The sequence below is a fragment of the Girardinichthys multiradiatus genome, chromosome 3 (assembly GCF_021462225.1).
Source record: "Girardinichthys multiradiatus isolate DD_20200921_A chromosome 3, DD_fGirMul_XY1, whole genome shotgun sequence".
In the NCBI taxonomy this organism is placed as follows: domain Eukaryota; kingdom Metazoa; phylum Chordata; class Actinopteri; order Cyprinodontiformes; family Goodeidae; genus Girardinichthys; species Girardinichthys multiradiatus.
Genome location: NC_061796.1, coordinates 9,137,888 through 9,154,265, shown reverse-complemented (window position 1 = coordinate 9,154,265; position 16,378 = coordinate 9,137,888). Strand labels below are relative to the sequence as shown.

The 16,378-nt window shown below is 39.6% G+C and overlaps 1 protein-coding gene across 3 annotated transcripts in view; it reads right to left on the bottom strand.

Annotated features, from left to right (window-relative positions):
* LOC124865740 (transmembrane protein 65-like) overlaps window positions 1-16,378 on the bottom strand; it is a 38,750-nt gene that overhangs the window by 8,684 nt on the left and 13,688 nt on the right. For all 3 annotated transcript variants that reach the window (XM_047361107.1, XM_047361105.1, XM_047361104.1), the window contains exons 3-6: window positions 7,735-7,779; window positions 3,989-4,056; window positions 2,589-2,643; window positions 542-584 (exon numbers count right to left, since the gene is read on the bottom strand). In XM_047361107.1, coding sequence (XP_047217063.1) covers window positions 542-584; window positions 2,589-2,643; window positions 3,989-4,056; window positions 7,735-7,779 — 211 coding nt within the window. The remainder of the gene's footprint in view (window positions 1-541; window positions 585-2,588; window positions 2,644-3,988; window positions 4,057-7,734; window positions 7,780-16,378) is intronic.

The following is a 16,378-nucleotide window of genomic DNA, read 5'->3' as shown; positions in this document are numbered from 1 at the left end:
TTTTATGGTGGGTGAACTGATAATGGTATGTGGTTTATGGTTAATGTTGACTCTAGGAGGCGCTAAACATATATTAATGAGGATACTTGGCATAAAGAAATGTAAACAATGAGCTTCATACATTGATGAACCCTGACAGAGAGCACCAGGAGTCTTAAGAGTCTCTCTGAAATCATGTGTCCAAAACCTCGAGTAAAAACTTTATTTTTTATGTTCCTATTTACAAAAGCTTTTTTCATAGCCCGCAATACATACACTCTTCTTTTAAATGTTGTTAGTATTTTTCTGACCGTGAAGCATTATAAATATATTTTCTGTTTATTAGACCATTTTTAAATTTGTAGAAAAAAGCAAAAAAAACATCCACATTTCAAAGAAAACCTTAAAACATAGTAAAATGTTTGTGCTGGCATAGCCCTGATTAATGATGTCGTTAATATCAACACATACTACTCTGCTCAAACTTGTATTCTTTACATGCAAGGGAACTTGATTCAGTTTACTTTTGCCTGTGTCCTGTCTGTATGTGTAAAGCTTTTACCCCAGTCCCGCCAGATCCGATACCAGGTTGCCAAGAGCAGCAGCTGCAGAAAATGTGAGAAGAGAGGAGTGATGAATAATATAAATAACCTGAATTGCTAAACAACCTTATGCTGTCAACAGGTAGAAGGTACAACATTTCTCCTGGAAATTTCATTAAAAGATGCTAATCCAACTGAGGATGTGGGTTTGGGGTATATCTATACAGGGGTTGGACAATGAAACTGAAACACCTGGTTTTAGACCACCATTTATTAGTATGGTGTAGGGCCTCCTTTTGTGGCCAATACAGCGTCAATTCGTCTTGGGAATGACATACAAGTCCTGCACAGTGGTCAGAAGGATTTTAAGCCATTCTTCTTGCAGGATAGTGGCCAGGTCACTACGTGATACTGGTGGAGGAAAACGTTTCCTGACTCGCTCCTCCAAAACACCCCAAAGTGGCTCAATAATATTTAGATCTGGTGACTGTGCAGGCCATGGGAGATGTTCAACTTCACCTTCATGTTCATCAAACCAATCTTTCACCAGTCTTGCTGTGTGTATTGGTGCATTGTCATCCTGATACACGGCACCACCTTCAGGATACAATGTTTGAACCATTGGATGCACATGGTCCTCAAGAATGGTTCGGTAGTCCTTGGCAGTGACGCGCCCATCTAGCACAAGTATTGGGCCAAGGGAATGCCATGATATGGCAGCCCAAACCATCACTGATCCACCCCCATGCTTCACTCTGGGCATGCAACAGTCTGGGTGGTACGCTTCTTTGGGGCTTCTCCACACCGTAACTCTCCCGGATGTGGGGAAAACAGTAAAGGTGGACTCATCAGAGAACAATACATGTTTCACATTGTCCTCAGCCCAAGATTTGCGCTCCTTGCACCATTGAAACCGACGTTTGGCATTGGCATGAGTGACCAAAGGTTTGGCTATAGCAGCCCGGCCGTGTATATTGACCCTGTGGAGCTCCCGACGGACAGTTCTGGTGGAAACAGGAGAGTTGAGGTGCACATTTAATTCTGCCATGATTTGGGCAGCTGTGGTTTTATGTTTTTTGGATACAATCCGGGTTAGCACCCGAACATCCCTTTCAGACAGCTTCCTCTTGGGTCCACAGTTAATCCTGTTGGATGTGGTTCGTCCTTCTTGGTGGTATGCTGACATTACCCTGGATACCGTGGCTCTTGATACATCACAAAGACTTGCTGTCTTGATCACAGATGCGCCAGCAAGACGTGCACCAACAATTTGTCCTCTTTTGAACTCTGGTATGTCACCCATAATGTTGTGTGCATTTCAATATTTTGAGCTAAACTGTGCTCTTACCCTGCTAATTGAACCTTCACACTCTGCTCTTACTGGTGCAATGTGCAATCAATGAAGACTGGCTACCAGGCTGGTCCAATTTAGCCATGAAACCTCTCACACTAAAATGACACGTGTTTCAGTTTCATTGTCCAACCCCTGTAGATATATATAAACATACTAATGGTCTAAACTTTATGAAGTATTTAGCACACATCAATTGAATCGTTTCCAAGTATCTTATTTTCTTTCACCGGGTGGAGTAGTGTGGAAAAAAAAATGGGACCACAATTTAGATGCTTGAGAAAATAAAAGCTTTGCACTTCTTGCTGTCATCTCAGCTGTTTATGACCCTGAATGTCAAGTACTATTAAAGCAGAAACACAGAAACCCTCATAGGGAAAGGCAAAAGATCAGCAGATTAATTGCTGCTGCAACACAAAACTTCAAATGTCAAATCCAGTACGAGGTCTTATGTACTTGGATCAGTCCTTTGAGCTGCTGTCGGAGGTACATGGCTGCAAACAGCAGATCATTAAAGATGTGCCAAGAAATCGTCTGGTGACCTTAATCTGGCAATTTTATGCTTAGCTGGCCAAGACCAGAACGGATCTCTCTGCAGGGATCTACTTTTTCTGAATATTAAGTGTACCTGCACACCGGTCCTCATTGAAAACAAATTATAAAAAAAAATAAAATTAAATAAGGATGAACAGAACATTAAATATACGCTTTCTTACCTGCCATAGTTGAAATGCCAAGAACCACACCGATGGATAACTCAATCTGTGTGCCCTGAGAAAGCAATAAAGCACAGATAGATGGAGAGTACTGGAGGCAGTCTTTGTTTCGTTTGTATTCTAAACAATAAGGGCATACTGTATATGTATGTACTGTGGTAAATTGTCATTATCCACTGGTGGTATGTTCTGGTTTTCCTGTGCGTTCATTTTAGTCATATAGATGCTATTTTCAGTTTATTTGTTTATGTTTTACCTCATTGCTCTCATTCTTCTCATTACTCTTCTCTCCATCAGTTCCCTCAGCCTTTATTGGTCTAAACTTTTACTCATTCTCACCTGCTTGCCCTGCCTGTCTCTTCTCTCCCTATGTGTGTGCATATACACTGGTTGTCATGGTTTCCTTGCTGGAATCTTCTGTTGTCCTGCCTGACGGTCTGTGGTTTGTGCTCCCTGTGTTTCCATTGCTCTGCCTGGTTCTCTGCCCGTGTTTCCTGAATTTCTGTAAATTTTCCTATTTTCCATATTAAAAGAACTTTATTTTACCCATGACCATGTTCTTTATTTGGATCCTCCTTCAACCTCATTATGACATAAATGACCATTCCTGATATTTATGAGTGATATTCAGACAAGAGTACAAAAATCCCTCATCTAACTGAGGTAAACTTTCTGTCTTTTTTGGTGTGAACCATAAATGTGTGAATAGTTTTGTTGTCTGTATGTTTTTCACATTAGGCATCTCTTAGGCGTCTCATCTACTTTTTTTCTTGTCCTAGGTTAGAAGATCACAGCAAAGCGTTAAGCTCGATTACAACCTAAAACTTTAAATAACCTTTTAAAATCCCCTCTTAGAATAGGATGAGAAGCTTTCAGTCTCAGTGTCTGGTTTCCTGTCCAGCTCTGTAACTTCTCACCCAAAACGACTCAAAGAGAAAAACAGGACCTTCAGGCAGCATTAGTTCCCTTCACTCTGAACTAACAAAATAAAAAACTCGGGAGGATCCAACTACTTTTTTTGTAAATATTTTTTTGTTATTTTGTAATAGGGATTTCAACTTTAAAAAGACTTAAAATAATAATCAGCGCGAGAAAATCGAGGAAATACTAGATAAACAAAAACTATAAAATATACATTTTTAATACCATGTTTTGCCATTTATATTTTTATGAGCCATGTTCAGCTAAATGAGGAGAAAATAACTATCTGTCCACTGTGATCAAATATAACCATGGGAGCACCTTTTCTGCTCACTCAGCAGGAATATGTTTGCTCAGTAGAAATGTATTTATTTAAACTTACTGTATCTGGAAACTCCATGCATTCATGCTCAGCAAACACATTATTGTTCGTTTAAACCTACATTGCCTTGAGAGATGTGGATAAAGCTGATACTTACAGCAACAATCATGATGCAGTTATCCAAGAATCCAAATCCAACAAAGGGGATGGCGTTATGCAGCAGGACTGTAACGCAAAAACAGAAACAGAAAGCTTTCATCAGACAAGACCTGACAGGAAGAGACACATTTTCCAAACATAATTAACACATAAGTTTAATTAAGTTATTAATCAAATGAAGTGAATTAGAGATTGACTGAAAAATCTGCTGATCCTATCTGTTTCCGTCAATAAAAGTTGCCTTAAACCAAGATTTACAAAAACAACACCAATGGTGCTGGAGCAGCTGGAGAAACCTTGATGGCTGCAGGGCAACTCAGTCGGGCTAATCCACAGGATAAAGATGGGTGTGGCGCTGAAATAAATGCTTATTAAACATCAGTCTGTGTGTAATTAATCTATACAGTGTGTTGCACTGTATAGAAAAAAATGAACTTTTCAGTAATACTCTATTTTATTGAATAGGATTATATAATGAAAATAGTCTACCTAGGAGAACATTTTCACAGTGAGGATTTTCTGACTTAAAGGTGAAGTATTTCAGGTACTGTAGCAGATCTTTATTACTCGTTGCCCATTTGTTTTCATGGAGTTTTGGACCTGTTTTTCCTTTTTATGATGGATGTGAACTGATTCTGGTCAGCTTGCGACCTTTCTTCTAATGCAGCCATCAGGCTAAACCATACTCAGTGGATTCATACGGGTCACTGTTCTTTTTTCCTGTTTGCACATAATTCCTGGCAGAGAAGCAATCCCTGTAATTTGTGAAAACTCAGTATTTGATACGTCTCGAGAAATCCTGACATCAAACCTAATGAGACTCCTGGAGATCTAAAAGCTGTTGCGGTGAGTCACCGCTTAAAATAGTCATACATTGTAAAATCAGCTAGCTAACACCAATAAAATATGTAGGATTTCATGGTGCTGGTATTTCAATATTTTTGCTCTATTTAATGAAATCTGTGTCATAGTAGGTGCGACACAACTAAATCTGTTGCTACTGTAACAAAAACAAAGAGCTCACAATTATCTGTAACTACCTAAAGTTTCACTTACTTCTGTCATCCTCAGTGAAGTGTCGCAGCAGGAAAATGGGTTGTTTTAGCAAAGCAAGTTAAAAAACATCTCCAGACATGAAGGCATATTTCTAACGCAAAAGAAAACAATATATATACAGATGTGGAGACGTTTGGTTTTGACCCTGCAGCTTATTGAAAAAATACTTTATTTCACCTGAAGTGATTCAGGTAAAAACAAGTGTTTAGGTAAACCTGCATGCATTTTACATGTGATAATATCGTGGTATGTGAGAAAAGGGAAAATTGCGCAAAGAAACTATTTGCTAATTGGCCCATTTTAAATATTTTCAAAAATAGTATAAATAAGTTTGTGTGTACTTTTAAAAGAGACTAGTTCTGCATTACAGAGATGTTCTAAAGGCTCTTAAAATGTCGGGCGTAATGTGTGTGTCCTGTGAGGGGCGCGGACTCCACATGCACTGTCTGCGGATGTTTTAGATTTCATTGTTGAGCGTACCAGATTCCTACATTTCCCACACTTTCTGCAGTGGCGAGGAGGAAAAGCTAATCTACCTTGTAGCTTTGGAAAATAAAAAAGAAAGGAAGGCGGTACAAAAGGGCATTAAACCAGACTAGGGAAGAAGAAGGGAAATACAATACGCTGGTGAAGGACATGAAGACGATGAAAAGCGAGAAACATTTTTACTTCCGAATGGACAGTGGCAAGTTTGATGAGCTAGTTGGGTGCCTAGCCCCGTTTCTTCTCCACCAGGGCACCCACCGCAACCCCTGCCAGTACGGTAGAGAGCCCATAAACTGTGTCACAAATAATGTCAGAGGTGAGTCTTGGAATAAACTGACTCATGTTTTTGGACTGATTTTTATTAAGACCAACCGAAGGGAAGGCAGTGGTGTTTCAACTAATATAAAACTGTAGTTTTACAGACTTCTATCTAATAAAAATGGAAAAGTATGTCCTGTTAAATGCTTGGTGTCCTATATAAAACAGTTCTATGTGAAAACCGTTTCCTGCTGAGCAGATTATTTTGTGACACAAGTACACCCAAGTATGCCCGACTCTGTGCCTTTGAAGTGTTTTGCTGTATGTCATGTTTCGGTTTTGTTGGGGACCGTTGCAGATACAAGGCAGGAGGGGCGTGGTAAGTAAAGACGGTTTTAATTAAAAGACTAGATTGGACATAGTGGGCTGTGGACAGCAGAGGATCTGACATAGGGTGACTGAACCAGAGTATATATACTATAATATATTGAATCTCCAGTATAATATATACTGGAGATTCTGATAACTGAATGCAAAACAGATGAGTAAATGAACAGATGAGGAACATATGTGCTAATGTATGAAGCCCAGGCACTGAGGGAAGGTATTAAGTAAATCAGGTAACACAGAAAGACAGAACATGAATCACTAAAGAAGAAACTTTAAATAGACCAAAACTCCTAAACAATTCTCTAAGTCCTGCAGATTGACACTAATTAGTATTAGAGGTGTTTTCTAGTTTTTTATCAGCCCATTTAAAGGGAACAAAACATGCTACAAGTTATTTGGGTACTGTTGTGTGCACCATAATCAACATAGAGCACAGACAGCAAAGACAAGATGTGTTTGAGAAGCTCAGAAAGGTGACTACAGCTGTTAATGGTAAAGGTTATAAGAGCAAACAGCTTCATGTTTTCTGTGACCAAAGCTTCCCATATTTTCAAAGTATAAGGCCGATAGGAGTGTGGTTAGTGTCCCAGCACGTAGATGCAAAATGACATGCAACTCCAGGTTGATTAGACAGCATCAGATTGTACCATCTGTTGCATTTAGAACTATAATTGGCTCCGTGAAAGAAGACCCAGGAGGACTCCACTATTAACAGAAACAACACAAAAGCCAACGTGGATTTAGCCAACATGCATGCTGACAAGCCCCACAGTTTCCAGGAAAATATCCTTAGGACTGATGAGATAAAAACTGGAGCTTTCAGGCCAGTCACATGAGCTTTATGCTTGCAGAAGGAAACAATTATTTTTTTCTTTCACAGAAAAGAACACCAGACCTGCTGTAAAACATGGAGGAGGCTCAGCTTGGTTTTAGGGCTTGCTGAATCCTGGAACAGGGAACCTTTAATCTGTGCAGGGCATGATGCAGTATAAAGACTGCAAAGGCATCGTGGAGCGTAACATGCTGCCTAGTGTCAGAAAGCTCAGCCTCAGTCACAGCTCATGGATCCTCCAACAAGATAAGGACCCCAAGAAATCAGCTAAATGCACACAGCAATGACCGAGAAAAACACTACACTATTCCTAAATAGCCCTCCAACAGTCCAGATCCTATCCCTACTGAGCATGTCTATGGGAAGCAATAAGGATGTCATTTCAAGTTATTCCAGACATATGTGATCATCAAGATGTTTTCTGACAAATCTAAGACGGGCCTTTGTGTTTGGTCAACAACTCTCCCATGGAAGCCATTTTGCCCGGTCTCTTTCTTATTGATGACAGACAGACAGACAGACAGACAGACAGACAGACAGACAGACAGACAGACAGACAGACAGACAGACAGACAGACAGACAGACAGACAGACAGACAGACAGACAGACAGACAGACAGACAGACAGACAGACAGACAGACAGACAGACTCACTCACTCACTCTGAACAGGAATTCAGAAATGGTGATCTCCTAGAAGCAAGAGAAGAACAGGTTTCTTACCATATCTCAACTGGGCTGCAGTAGGTGGTGCAATTTCAAGCTGCCCTGAAAAAAGATGGATGAAAAAACAGTTATCAAAAAGCATCTAGCAATTTCACAGCATGAATAATATGTTTACATTTCAAATGACGAAGTTGATCATTAAGGACTGTTTGGCCACAAAAAAATAAATAAAAAGGAGACGAATGGGATAAAATTGCAGCAAGATGCCAGAGAAGATAGAAGATAGTCACAGGAAAGAGGAAACGGCTTTCTCTCGTCACTTTATCTGAGGCAAGCATGGATGTGAGGACAAAAGCGACATCAGAAATGGATATTTCTGCCACCAACAAGGCCTTGGAGACGGGACCTGCTATCAGATATGACAAGTGTTCGTGAAAGTGTGTGGTGACAAACAGGCAGATAAAAGATGAGAAGACAAATCATTTGTTGATTTAATGTGGTTCTCTGACCTTACTTAGCGAAAGAAAACTAAGCTGAGACTAAAATGACAGTTTCTTATGTGTTGTGACAATAAAAGCGAAGACAGGTTGAAGATAAGGTTCTGTAACCTGTATCTGGGATGAGAGACTGTAGGATAAACTGGGTGTCGGGTTCAGCCTACAGACTGTGAAGGAACACAAGGACAGCTGTAAAACTAGAGACAATTACACAAGTCTAGGGTTGAAGATAAGAAAGGATCGTTTCCTTTGTGGGTTGCTGGAAACTGGATTCCCAGAGGAAATGTAAGTCCCAGTAATGAAGTCTGTGACATCACTCTCTGGTGTTATTTTGCCACTGCATGGTAAAGACAGGTGGAGGGAGAGTTTATTTAAAGGGAGGAAGCCAAATGAACTCCCGGCAGAGTATTCCTCAACCTCTGTGTGAGAATTCACACAGATTGACTTGCAGTCCCCACATGCTGTCTGTGCTGATATAAGATGGAATGAGGGCAGATAGGAGGAAAACTGTTACTGCTGAGAAGCGATTCTGGGAGTTGATCTGCAACAGACTGGTGACCAATTATAGGAAAATCCAATGGGAGTTTGGCCACCAGCGCTTCCAGTTTCACTCAGTGGCATCAGTCAACCTTCGTGCTCCAGGAAAAACACCACTGCTCCATCTTCTCCTCCTGCTCTCATTTTTCCCATTCAGCTCTCTCCTGACTCAGATTGCAAGGTTCTCATGTTGCTCTCACAAAGACAGAAAACTAAAGACCCACTTTGAATGTATGAACTGTGTTCATCAACTTATTTCATATCTGCTGTTGCCTCCAGCTTCAGCAGCTTGTACAAAATGTATTGCTCATTTCAAAATTCCCTCTGGGGCATTCTTTCAGCTAATCAAATATTATCTCTGGTCGCAGGTTGTGGAAAACCCTCGCAGATTAATGAGCATCAATTATTCCACTACAGCAGAAGAACATATCGACAGTGATTAAAGTAATTTCCACAGAGCAAAGATTGTTTTGTACCAGAAACCATCTCCAAACCTTTATTTCTCATTTAGCAGCTGTTAAAGTATTAAATAAAAGCTTCCTCTGATGCAGCTGACCCATCACCAAGTTTCAGCTTTATAGCTTTTCTCACAGATGCAGAAATACCCTCAGCTCTCTTCTACCCAGAATAAGAACGTGTCTATTATAAATTCATTCAATGTTAAAGTACATAATCTGTCCATTCTAAATATCGTACAGAATTTTGTAACTAAACTAGTACAGTTATTCTTTTCTTTTAAGTGAATAAAAAAATCTCCCAGAAATGAAACTCGTGAAGTTCAGCTGAAATAGTCATGTACCGAAGCAATATCTAGCCTAAAATGTGTCTAAGGCCACAACACAAAACGTCTTCCCTGTTCACAAGCTTGCAATAATCATCATCTCCAAATGTATAGCACACTGATTTTTAAAAATGAATCCAAAATATCATTAAAAAAAACAAATCAAAAGGACCATAAATGAGACTAAAAGCTGTAATTTCCAGCTTCTGAAAATCCATCAGGTGTGACCTAAAACCTGTGAAAGTTGCAATACTAATATCACACTGGTAAAGTGTTTATATCCTTAAAATACAACCTGTCAGTGGCAAAAGGGAAGGGCAATTAGAAGCACAAAGATACACACAACAATAATAATAATAATGATAAACAAGAATTGAACTGTGCATGTTACAGTGTTTTTGGCCAGTAAGCACAACAGTTAGTAGATCCAATCCCAACGGTTTAATAATGACAAACAGGTGTTTAAAGGATCATCTATTGTAAAATGAACCCATCTCTGCTGCTGAAGTTACAAAAAGCAAAGTTGCCGACTGCACCATCAGTCATTTAGATCTGTTCTAGTCAGTTCTAGTCGCCATGACTCGCTGACCTTCAGGTTTTAGATATGTCCCTGGTCAAACACGCCTATTGTAATTGTTGACTGATTAGCAGCCTTGTGCTGACATTAATGACACGCTGGGGGAAATAATTAGATCGTTAGAATCAGATGTGTTGGAGCACGCTGGAGCCAAAGAACAGTAGAAAAACTGTGATTTGGTTAAGCTCTGATTCATAGATGACAGAATCCTCTGGTGGTTGTCTAGTTTAACTAACAACAGGAAGAATCTGCTTCTGCTAAACCTCCAGCAATTGGCTGCGTTTTCTCACAGAAACAAGCTTGTTGATTCAAATCTCAACTAGTTGAGTTTTTCTGAGTGAGTAACTTGACTTGTGGTGGAAGTGTGATGGTGTGAAAGACTTTACGTAATTAATGGAACCGTAAATGCTATGCTCTACCTCAACATAATGAAGGAGAATGTCTGGTCATCAGTTTGTGACTGAAGTGCACTTGTGCTTAAGAACAAAGATGTGAAGCCCACTAGCAGGTTCTGACCTGAATAGCTCAATAAGTCAAAGGATAAATGTTTTTGAGAGGCCTAGTCAAAGTTTGGATGCTTTGCTATGACCTTAAACAGGATGTTCATACTCAAATCCCTCCAATTTAGCTGAATTTTGGCGAACAATCCTCCAAAGAACGTGGTCAAACATTTCTCCACAGCGATGCAAAAGACTCCAAAACAACCAGTTACTAGGTTAAGGGGGACAATTACTTTCTTACACAGAGCCAGGTTGGTTTATATAACTTTTAACTCTTAAAAAATGACATTGTCCTTTGAAAACTGCATTTTGTATTTGCTCATACTGTTTTCTGATATAAAAATTTGTTTTATGATCTAAAACATTTTACAATGACAAAAAAGCAAAAAGAGAATAAATCTATTAGGGGGCAATTTAAGCAATTCTTTTATTTCTGTCCCACTATGAACATATAAATACCTTCACTTTAGAAGCCTAATAAATAAGGGGACTCTGCATAAAAAACATCTCTATTAACTAAAGCTGCTATGAAGTATGAACTATACTTTTTGGAGACTCAAAACAGACAACTGGTTTTGTCCCTCTTATTATTTTAGTAAGTTAAACAAATTTAAAAATGTGGTTTAAATGTATAGCTCTCAAGGATAGTAGACACAGAGTGAATTCTGAAACATTTCCCAACCAGTCTGATTCTGCTGAACTTCTTCTAGCCATTCATTAGCAGGAAGGTACAGGGGTTGGACAATGAAACTGAAACACCTGTCATTTTAGTGTGGGAGGTTTCATGGCTAAATTGGACCAGCCTGGTAGCCAGTCTTCATTGATTGCACATTGCACCAGTAAGAGCAGAGTGTGAAGGTTCAATTAGCAGGGTAAGAGCACAGTTTTGCTCAAAATATTGAAATGCACACAACATTACGGGTGAAATACCAGAGTTCAAAAGAGGACAAATTGTTGGTGCACGTCTTGCTGGCGCATCTGTGACCAAGACAGTAAGTCTTTGTGATGTATCAAGAGCCACAGTATCCAGGGTAATGTCAGCATACCACCAAGAAGGACGAACCACATCCAACAGGATTAACTGTGGACGCAAGAGGAAGCTGTCTGAAAGGGATGTTCGGGTGCTAACCCGGATTGTATCCAAAAAACATAAAACCACAGCTGCCCAAATCACGGCAGAATTAAATGTGCACCTCAACTCTCCTGTTTCCACCAGAACTGTCCGTCGGGAGCTCCACAGAGTCAATATACACGGCCGGGCTGCTATAGCCAAACCTTTGGTCACTCATGCCAATGCCAAACGTCGGTTTCAGTGGTGCAAGGAGCGCAAATCTTGGGCCGTGGACAATGTGAAACATGTATTGTTCTCTGATGAGTCCACCTTTACTGTTTTCCCCACATCCGGGAGAGTTACGGTGTGGAGAAGCCCCAAAGAAGCGTACCACCCAGACTGTTGCATGCCCAGAGTGAAGCATGGGGGTGGATCAGTGATGGTTTGGGCTGCCATATCATGGCATTCCCTTGGCCCAATACTTGTGGTAGATGGGCGCGTCACTGCCAAGGACTACCGAACCATTCTTGAGGACCATGTGCATCCAATAGTTCAAACATTGTATCCTGAAGGCGGTGCCATGTATGAGGATGACAATGCACCAATATACACAGCAAGACTGGTGAAAGATTGGTTTGATGAACATGAAAGTGAAGTTGAACATCTCCCATGGCCTGCACAGTCACCAGATCTAAATATTATTGAGCCACTTTGGGGTGTTTTGGAGGAGCGAGTTAGGAAACGTTTTCCTCCACCAGTATCACGTAGTGACCTGGCCACTATCCTGCAAGAAGAATGGCTTAAAATCCCTCTGACCACTGTGCAGGACTTGTATATGTTATTCCCAAGACGAATTGACGCTGTATTGGCCGCAAAAGGAGGCCCTACACCATACTAATAAATTATTGTGGTCTAAAACCAGGTGTTTCAGTTTCATTGTCCAACCCCTGTAGCTGACATGGTTGTGTATTGCCTCCACAACCCCTCTGGTTCTCAGAGTATTGATTGTATGGAGGCTTGTATCTCCAAGAGCTGCTGTCCAGAGTGACTTCAATTTCAGCAGACCCGAGTGGTGAAAAGGTTTAGTGGGCTGTGACGAGCTGCTAATCAGCTGCACAGCAGCCAGGTTATCTCTTCAGCAATACTATAGGATCAGCAACACCTACTGATTACAATGATTACAGATAAACACAAAAAGCCACATACCAATGACAGCCTTTTTTCCTTTCAGAAGTTTACTATTCTATTACATAAAATTATTTAAACAATAAGTCATAAGAAGAAACAACACTATAAACTGTCTCTCAGCAATACGTTAAACTCATTACACCATACATGATGGGGCAACTGCAGTTTCATTAAGTAAGATGCACAGCTCCCTTCACAACTACTAATATCCCATTGAAATACTGTGCACAAGGCTCAGTAATGGTTGCTATGGAGACTTGGGTGGCAACACAAGCTAATTTGTGTGGTGGAAGAGTAAACTTTGGTCCTCATCCCTCTATTTGTATCAGTTTTTGTTGTTTTTCAACTTTTTAATCATTGGTCTAAATGTGGATAGGGACAAGCGCAGGTTAATAGCTATTTTCTCTAAGTTATTCCCTGACTTATGAAGATCAACCCACATCTGCCTTGCTTGAATGCCATGTTCTCTTGACTTTCCCATTTTGAAGACTGGCTAAGAGAAATGGGCCTCTGTGTCATGTTCGCATCCCACGGAAACAGGAAGTCCCAGATAACCAACTAAAAGTTTCTAGACACTATGATTAAATTTTAAAAGTCAAAGCATAAATTTGAAGTTAAGTCAAGTTTATTTATATAGCGCTTTTCAGCAACAAGGCACTAAAGGCGATGTACACAAGGAAAAACATTACAATGATACAGAAAATCAAACAACAAAGATAATAAAAAATAAATAAATAAATAAAGAGTATAGAATGATGGACAAGAAAATGAAAGGAAAATTGGACTGAAAACGTAACTAATAATGTTTAGATAACACGTTCAAAGGCCACCCTAAACAAATAAGTTTTTAATCTTGATTTAAAGCAACTTAGGGTTTCGGCAATTTTACAGTTTTCTGGGAGTTTATTCCAGATTAGTGGAGCATAAAAACTAAAAGCTGCTTCTCCAAGTTTGGTTCTGGTTCTGCAGAGCAGATTTGAGCCAGAAGACCTGAGAGGTCTGGTGTGTTGATATACTGACAACAAGTCTGTAAAGTATTTTGGTGCTCAGCCATTCAGTGATTTATAGACTAACAGAAGTATTTTAAAGTCTATTCTCTGAGCTACAGGGAGCCAGTGTGGGGACTTTAGAACCGGGGTGATGTGGTCCACTTTCTTAGTTCTAGTGAGGACACAGGCAGCAGCGTTCTGGATCAACTGCAGCTGTCTGATTGACTTTTTAGGCAGACCTGTGAAGACACCGTTGCAGTAATCAATTCTACTAAAGATGAACGCATGAATTAGTTTTTCAAGGTCCTGCTGAGACATTAGTCCTTTAATCCTGGAGATGTTCTTTAGGTGATAGAAGGCCGACCTAGTTACTACCTTTATGTGCCTCTGAAGGTTCAGGTCTGAGTCCATCACTACACCCAGGCTTCAAGCCTGATTGGTAGTTTCTAGCTGTATTAACTGATGCTGTGTGTTAACTTTTAAACGCTCTTCCTTTGGTCCAAAGATTATTGCTTCAGTTTTGTTTTGATTCAGCTGAAGAAAATTTTGGCACATCAATGCAACAATGCTTCAGAAACATTTATTTTACAGAGATACTGTTGGGGTGCTGTTAACTGTTGCCCCAGTGACTTTATAAAAAACTATGTTTTTAGAGTTCAGCTGGAGGCAGGAATCAACCAAATTTTAGCTTGAATGTCCCTGACCAATGAGTGGTCGGTGAGAAACTCAAAAATGTAATCTTTTACTCATCGGTGAACGCGCCAACAAGCAGCACTGAAAGCAACACTCTCTGATAGGGACATTGTTACTGACCGAAAATTTCTTTTCAGTATCAGTGAAGTCAGTTAAAAATCAGAGAAACTATATTTTGCACAACCTGCCAAAACATATCTGCAGTTTATTCAGGCTGCAAGAACAAGCGAGACTTTCAGCAGATAACAGGAAGGCTGAACATGTTACGGCAAAATCGCTGCTTCATCATTTCAACTTTTATGGAAAATGTTATCAGCCCTTTGGAAATCTCACAGGTAAGGTAAGGGTCTCCATCTATTAGAGAATAAACACAAAGACGGCTATTTTTGTATCACTGTTAAAATATCATTGTGTAATCATTTTGTTTTTGTTAAAAGACTAAAATCTTGTTCAGCATTGACAGCTCTCTTACACAAGCGGCGTAACATTGCCTCTGATGTAAATAATTAATGACTGATCACAGTAGGAAGGCTAATAGTTGGAATGCTTTTCTTATATCTTCTTATATTCTAGTTCCTAAAAAAAAAAACGGCATCAGCAGGTCAAAGCTTTATGTTAAAGAAACTGATCTAAGACTGACTGGTCTGATCTACAATTTTTTATAAATTGAGATATTTTAATGATTTTATTAAAGATTCTCTTACAAATCTTTACCAGAGGTGTCAATAAATGTGGAGGACATTGTATATATCAAGATTCTACATCTAAAATATCCCCTTATATATATATTTCAAAAAACGGCATAAATGTAGCTGCATGAAAAAAAAACACACATGGTTTTCAGGAATTCTTTGACTAAACTTTTTATTATTGTAAAATAATTGGTTCATTCAATAAGAGAGAAAAATGTACAGAAATGGTAAGAAAGAAAAACACCTTTCCAGTTCATGTATTGAAGAAGTTAAATTAAGGTCTGGTTTGTCTTTATTTGTGTTGGTAGTTTGTTGGATTGTATTTGCAGATTATTTGTTCACCTTTGTTTTATGCTTTCCACAGATGCCTGCTGCTCTGTTATTGTTTTGTATAAATCAGCCACCAACACTGAACTTTATTGCCTTTGTTAAAAAATAAGAAAAAACACAAATGAAAGTCACACTTTGTTGACTCTGTTCTGTCTTGACAAATGGCTCATTCCAGACTCTGCAGCTTGGTGCTGGTACAGCGTGAAACTGAAGTGCTAACAGAGTGTAGGAAAATTGGAGATAGGTCTGAGGCAACCAAGAACTAAAGCAAGGCTCAGCTTTGATATGTGAAACTGTCAGCTCACACTGAGCTCCCTTCGCCTCGAAGAAAAATATGGGTGGTGAAATTTTCTGCAAATTCAGGTATTAATGTCAAAGAGGCAGAAACAAGAAAAGCTGCAATTGCATTTTTCATTCCAGACCGATATAAACTGGCACAATATTCTTTATTTCTGTTTGTGAGATTTACTAACCTAACACAGCAAATGTGAATTAAAGACACCTTTGTCCTTTCTTTCAGAAATCTATGGTATTTAAATGTTTCATTATCTGAGAGGCTGTTGTGTGGAGGCGTGTGCTGTGTGTGTCAATAAACACGTGCCGTATGAATCAGTGTCGCCTGATTGAAAATATACTGATGTGTGTCTGATTTAGCCTGTGTGTGTGTCTCAGGGTTCAATAGAAGAGGAACAATAGGAGGTTAAAACCATTCATCAGGTACCCAGCAGCCTCCCCCTGTGATGTATGAGACAGAAAGTAGGAAATTAAACAAAGTCGACCTCATTGACAGGGCATTCATTTGCAAATTTAATATGTGAGGAAGAACACAGCAGCAACTCTGGATTTAGTAGCCCTGGTGATAAGAA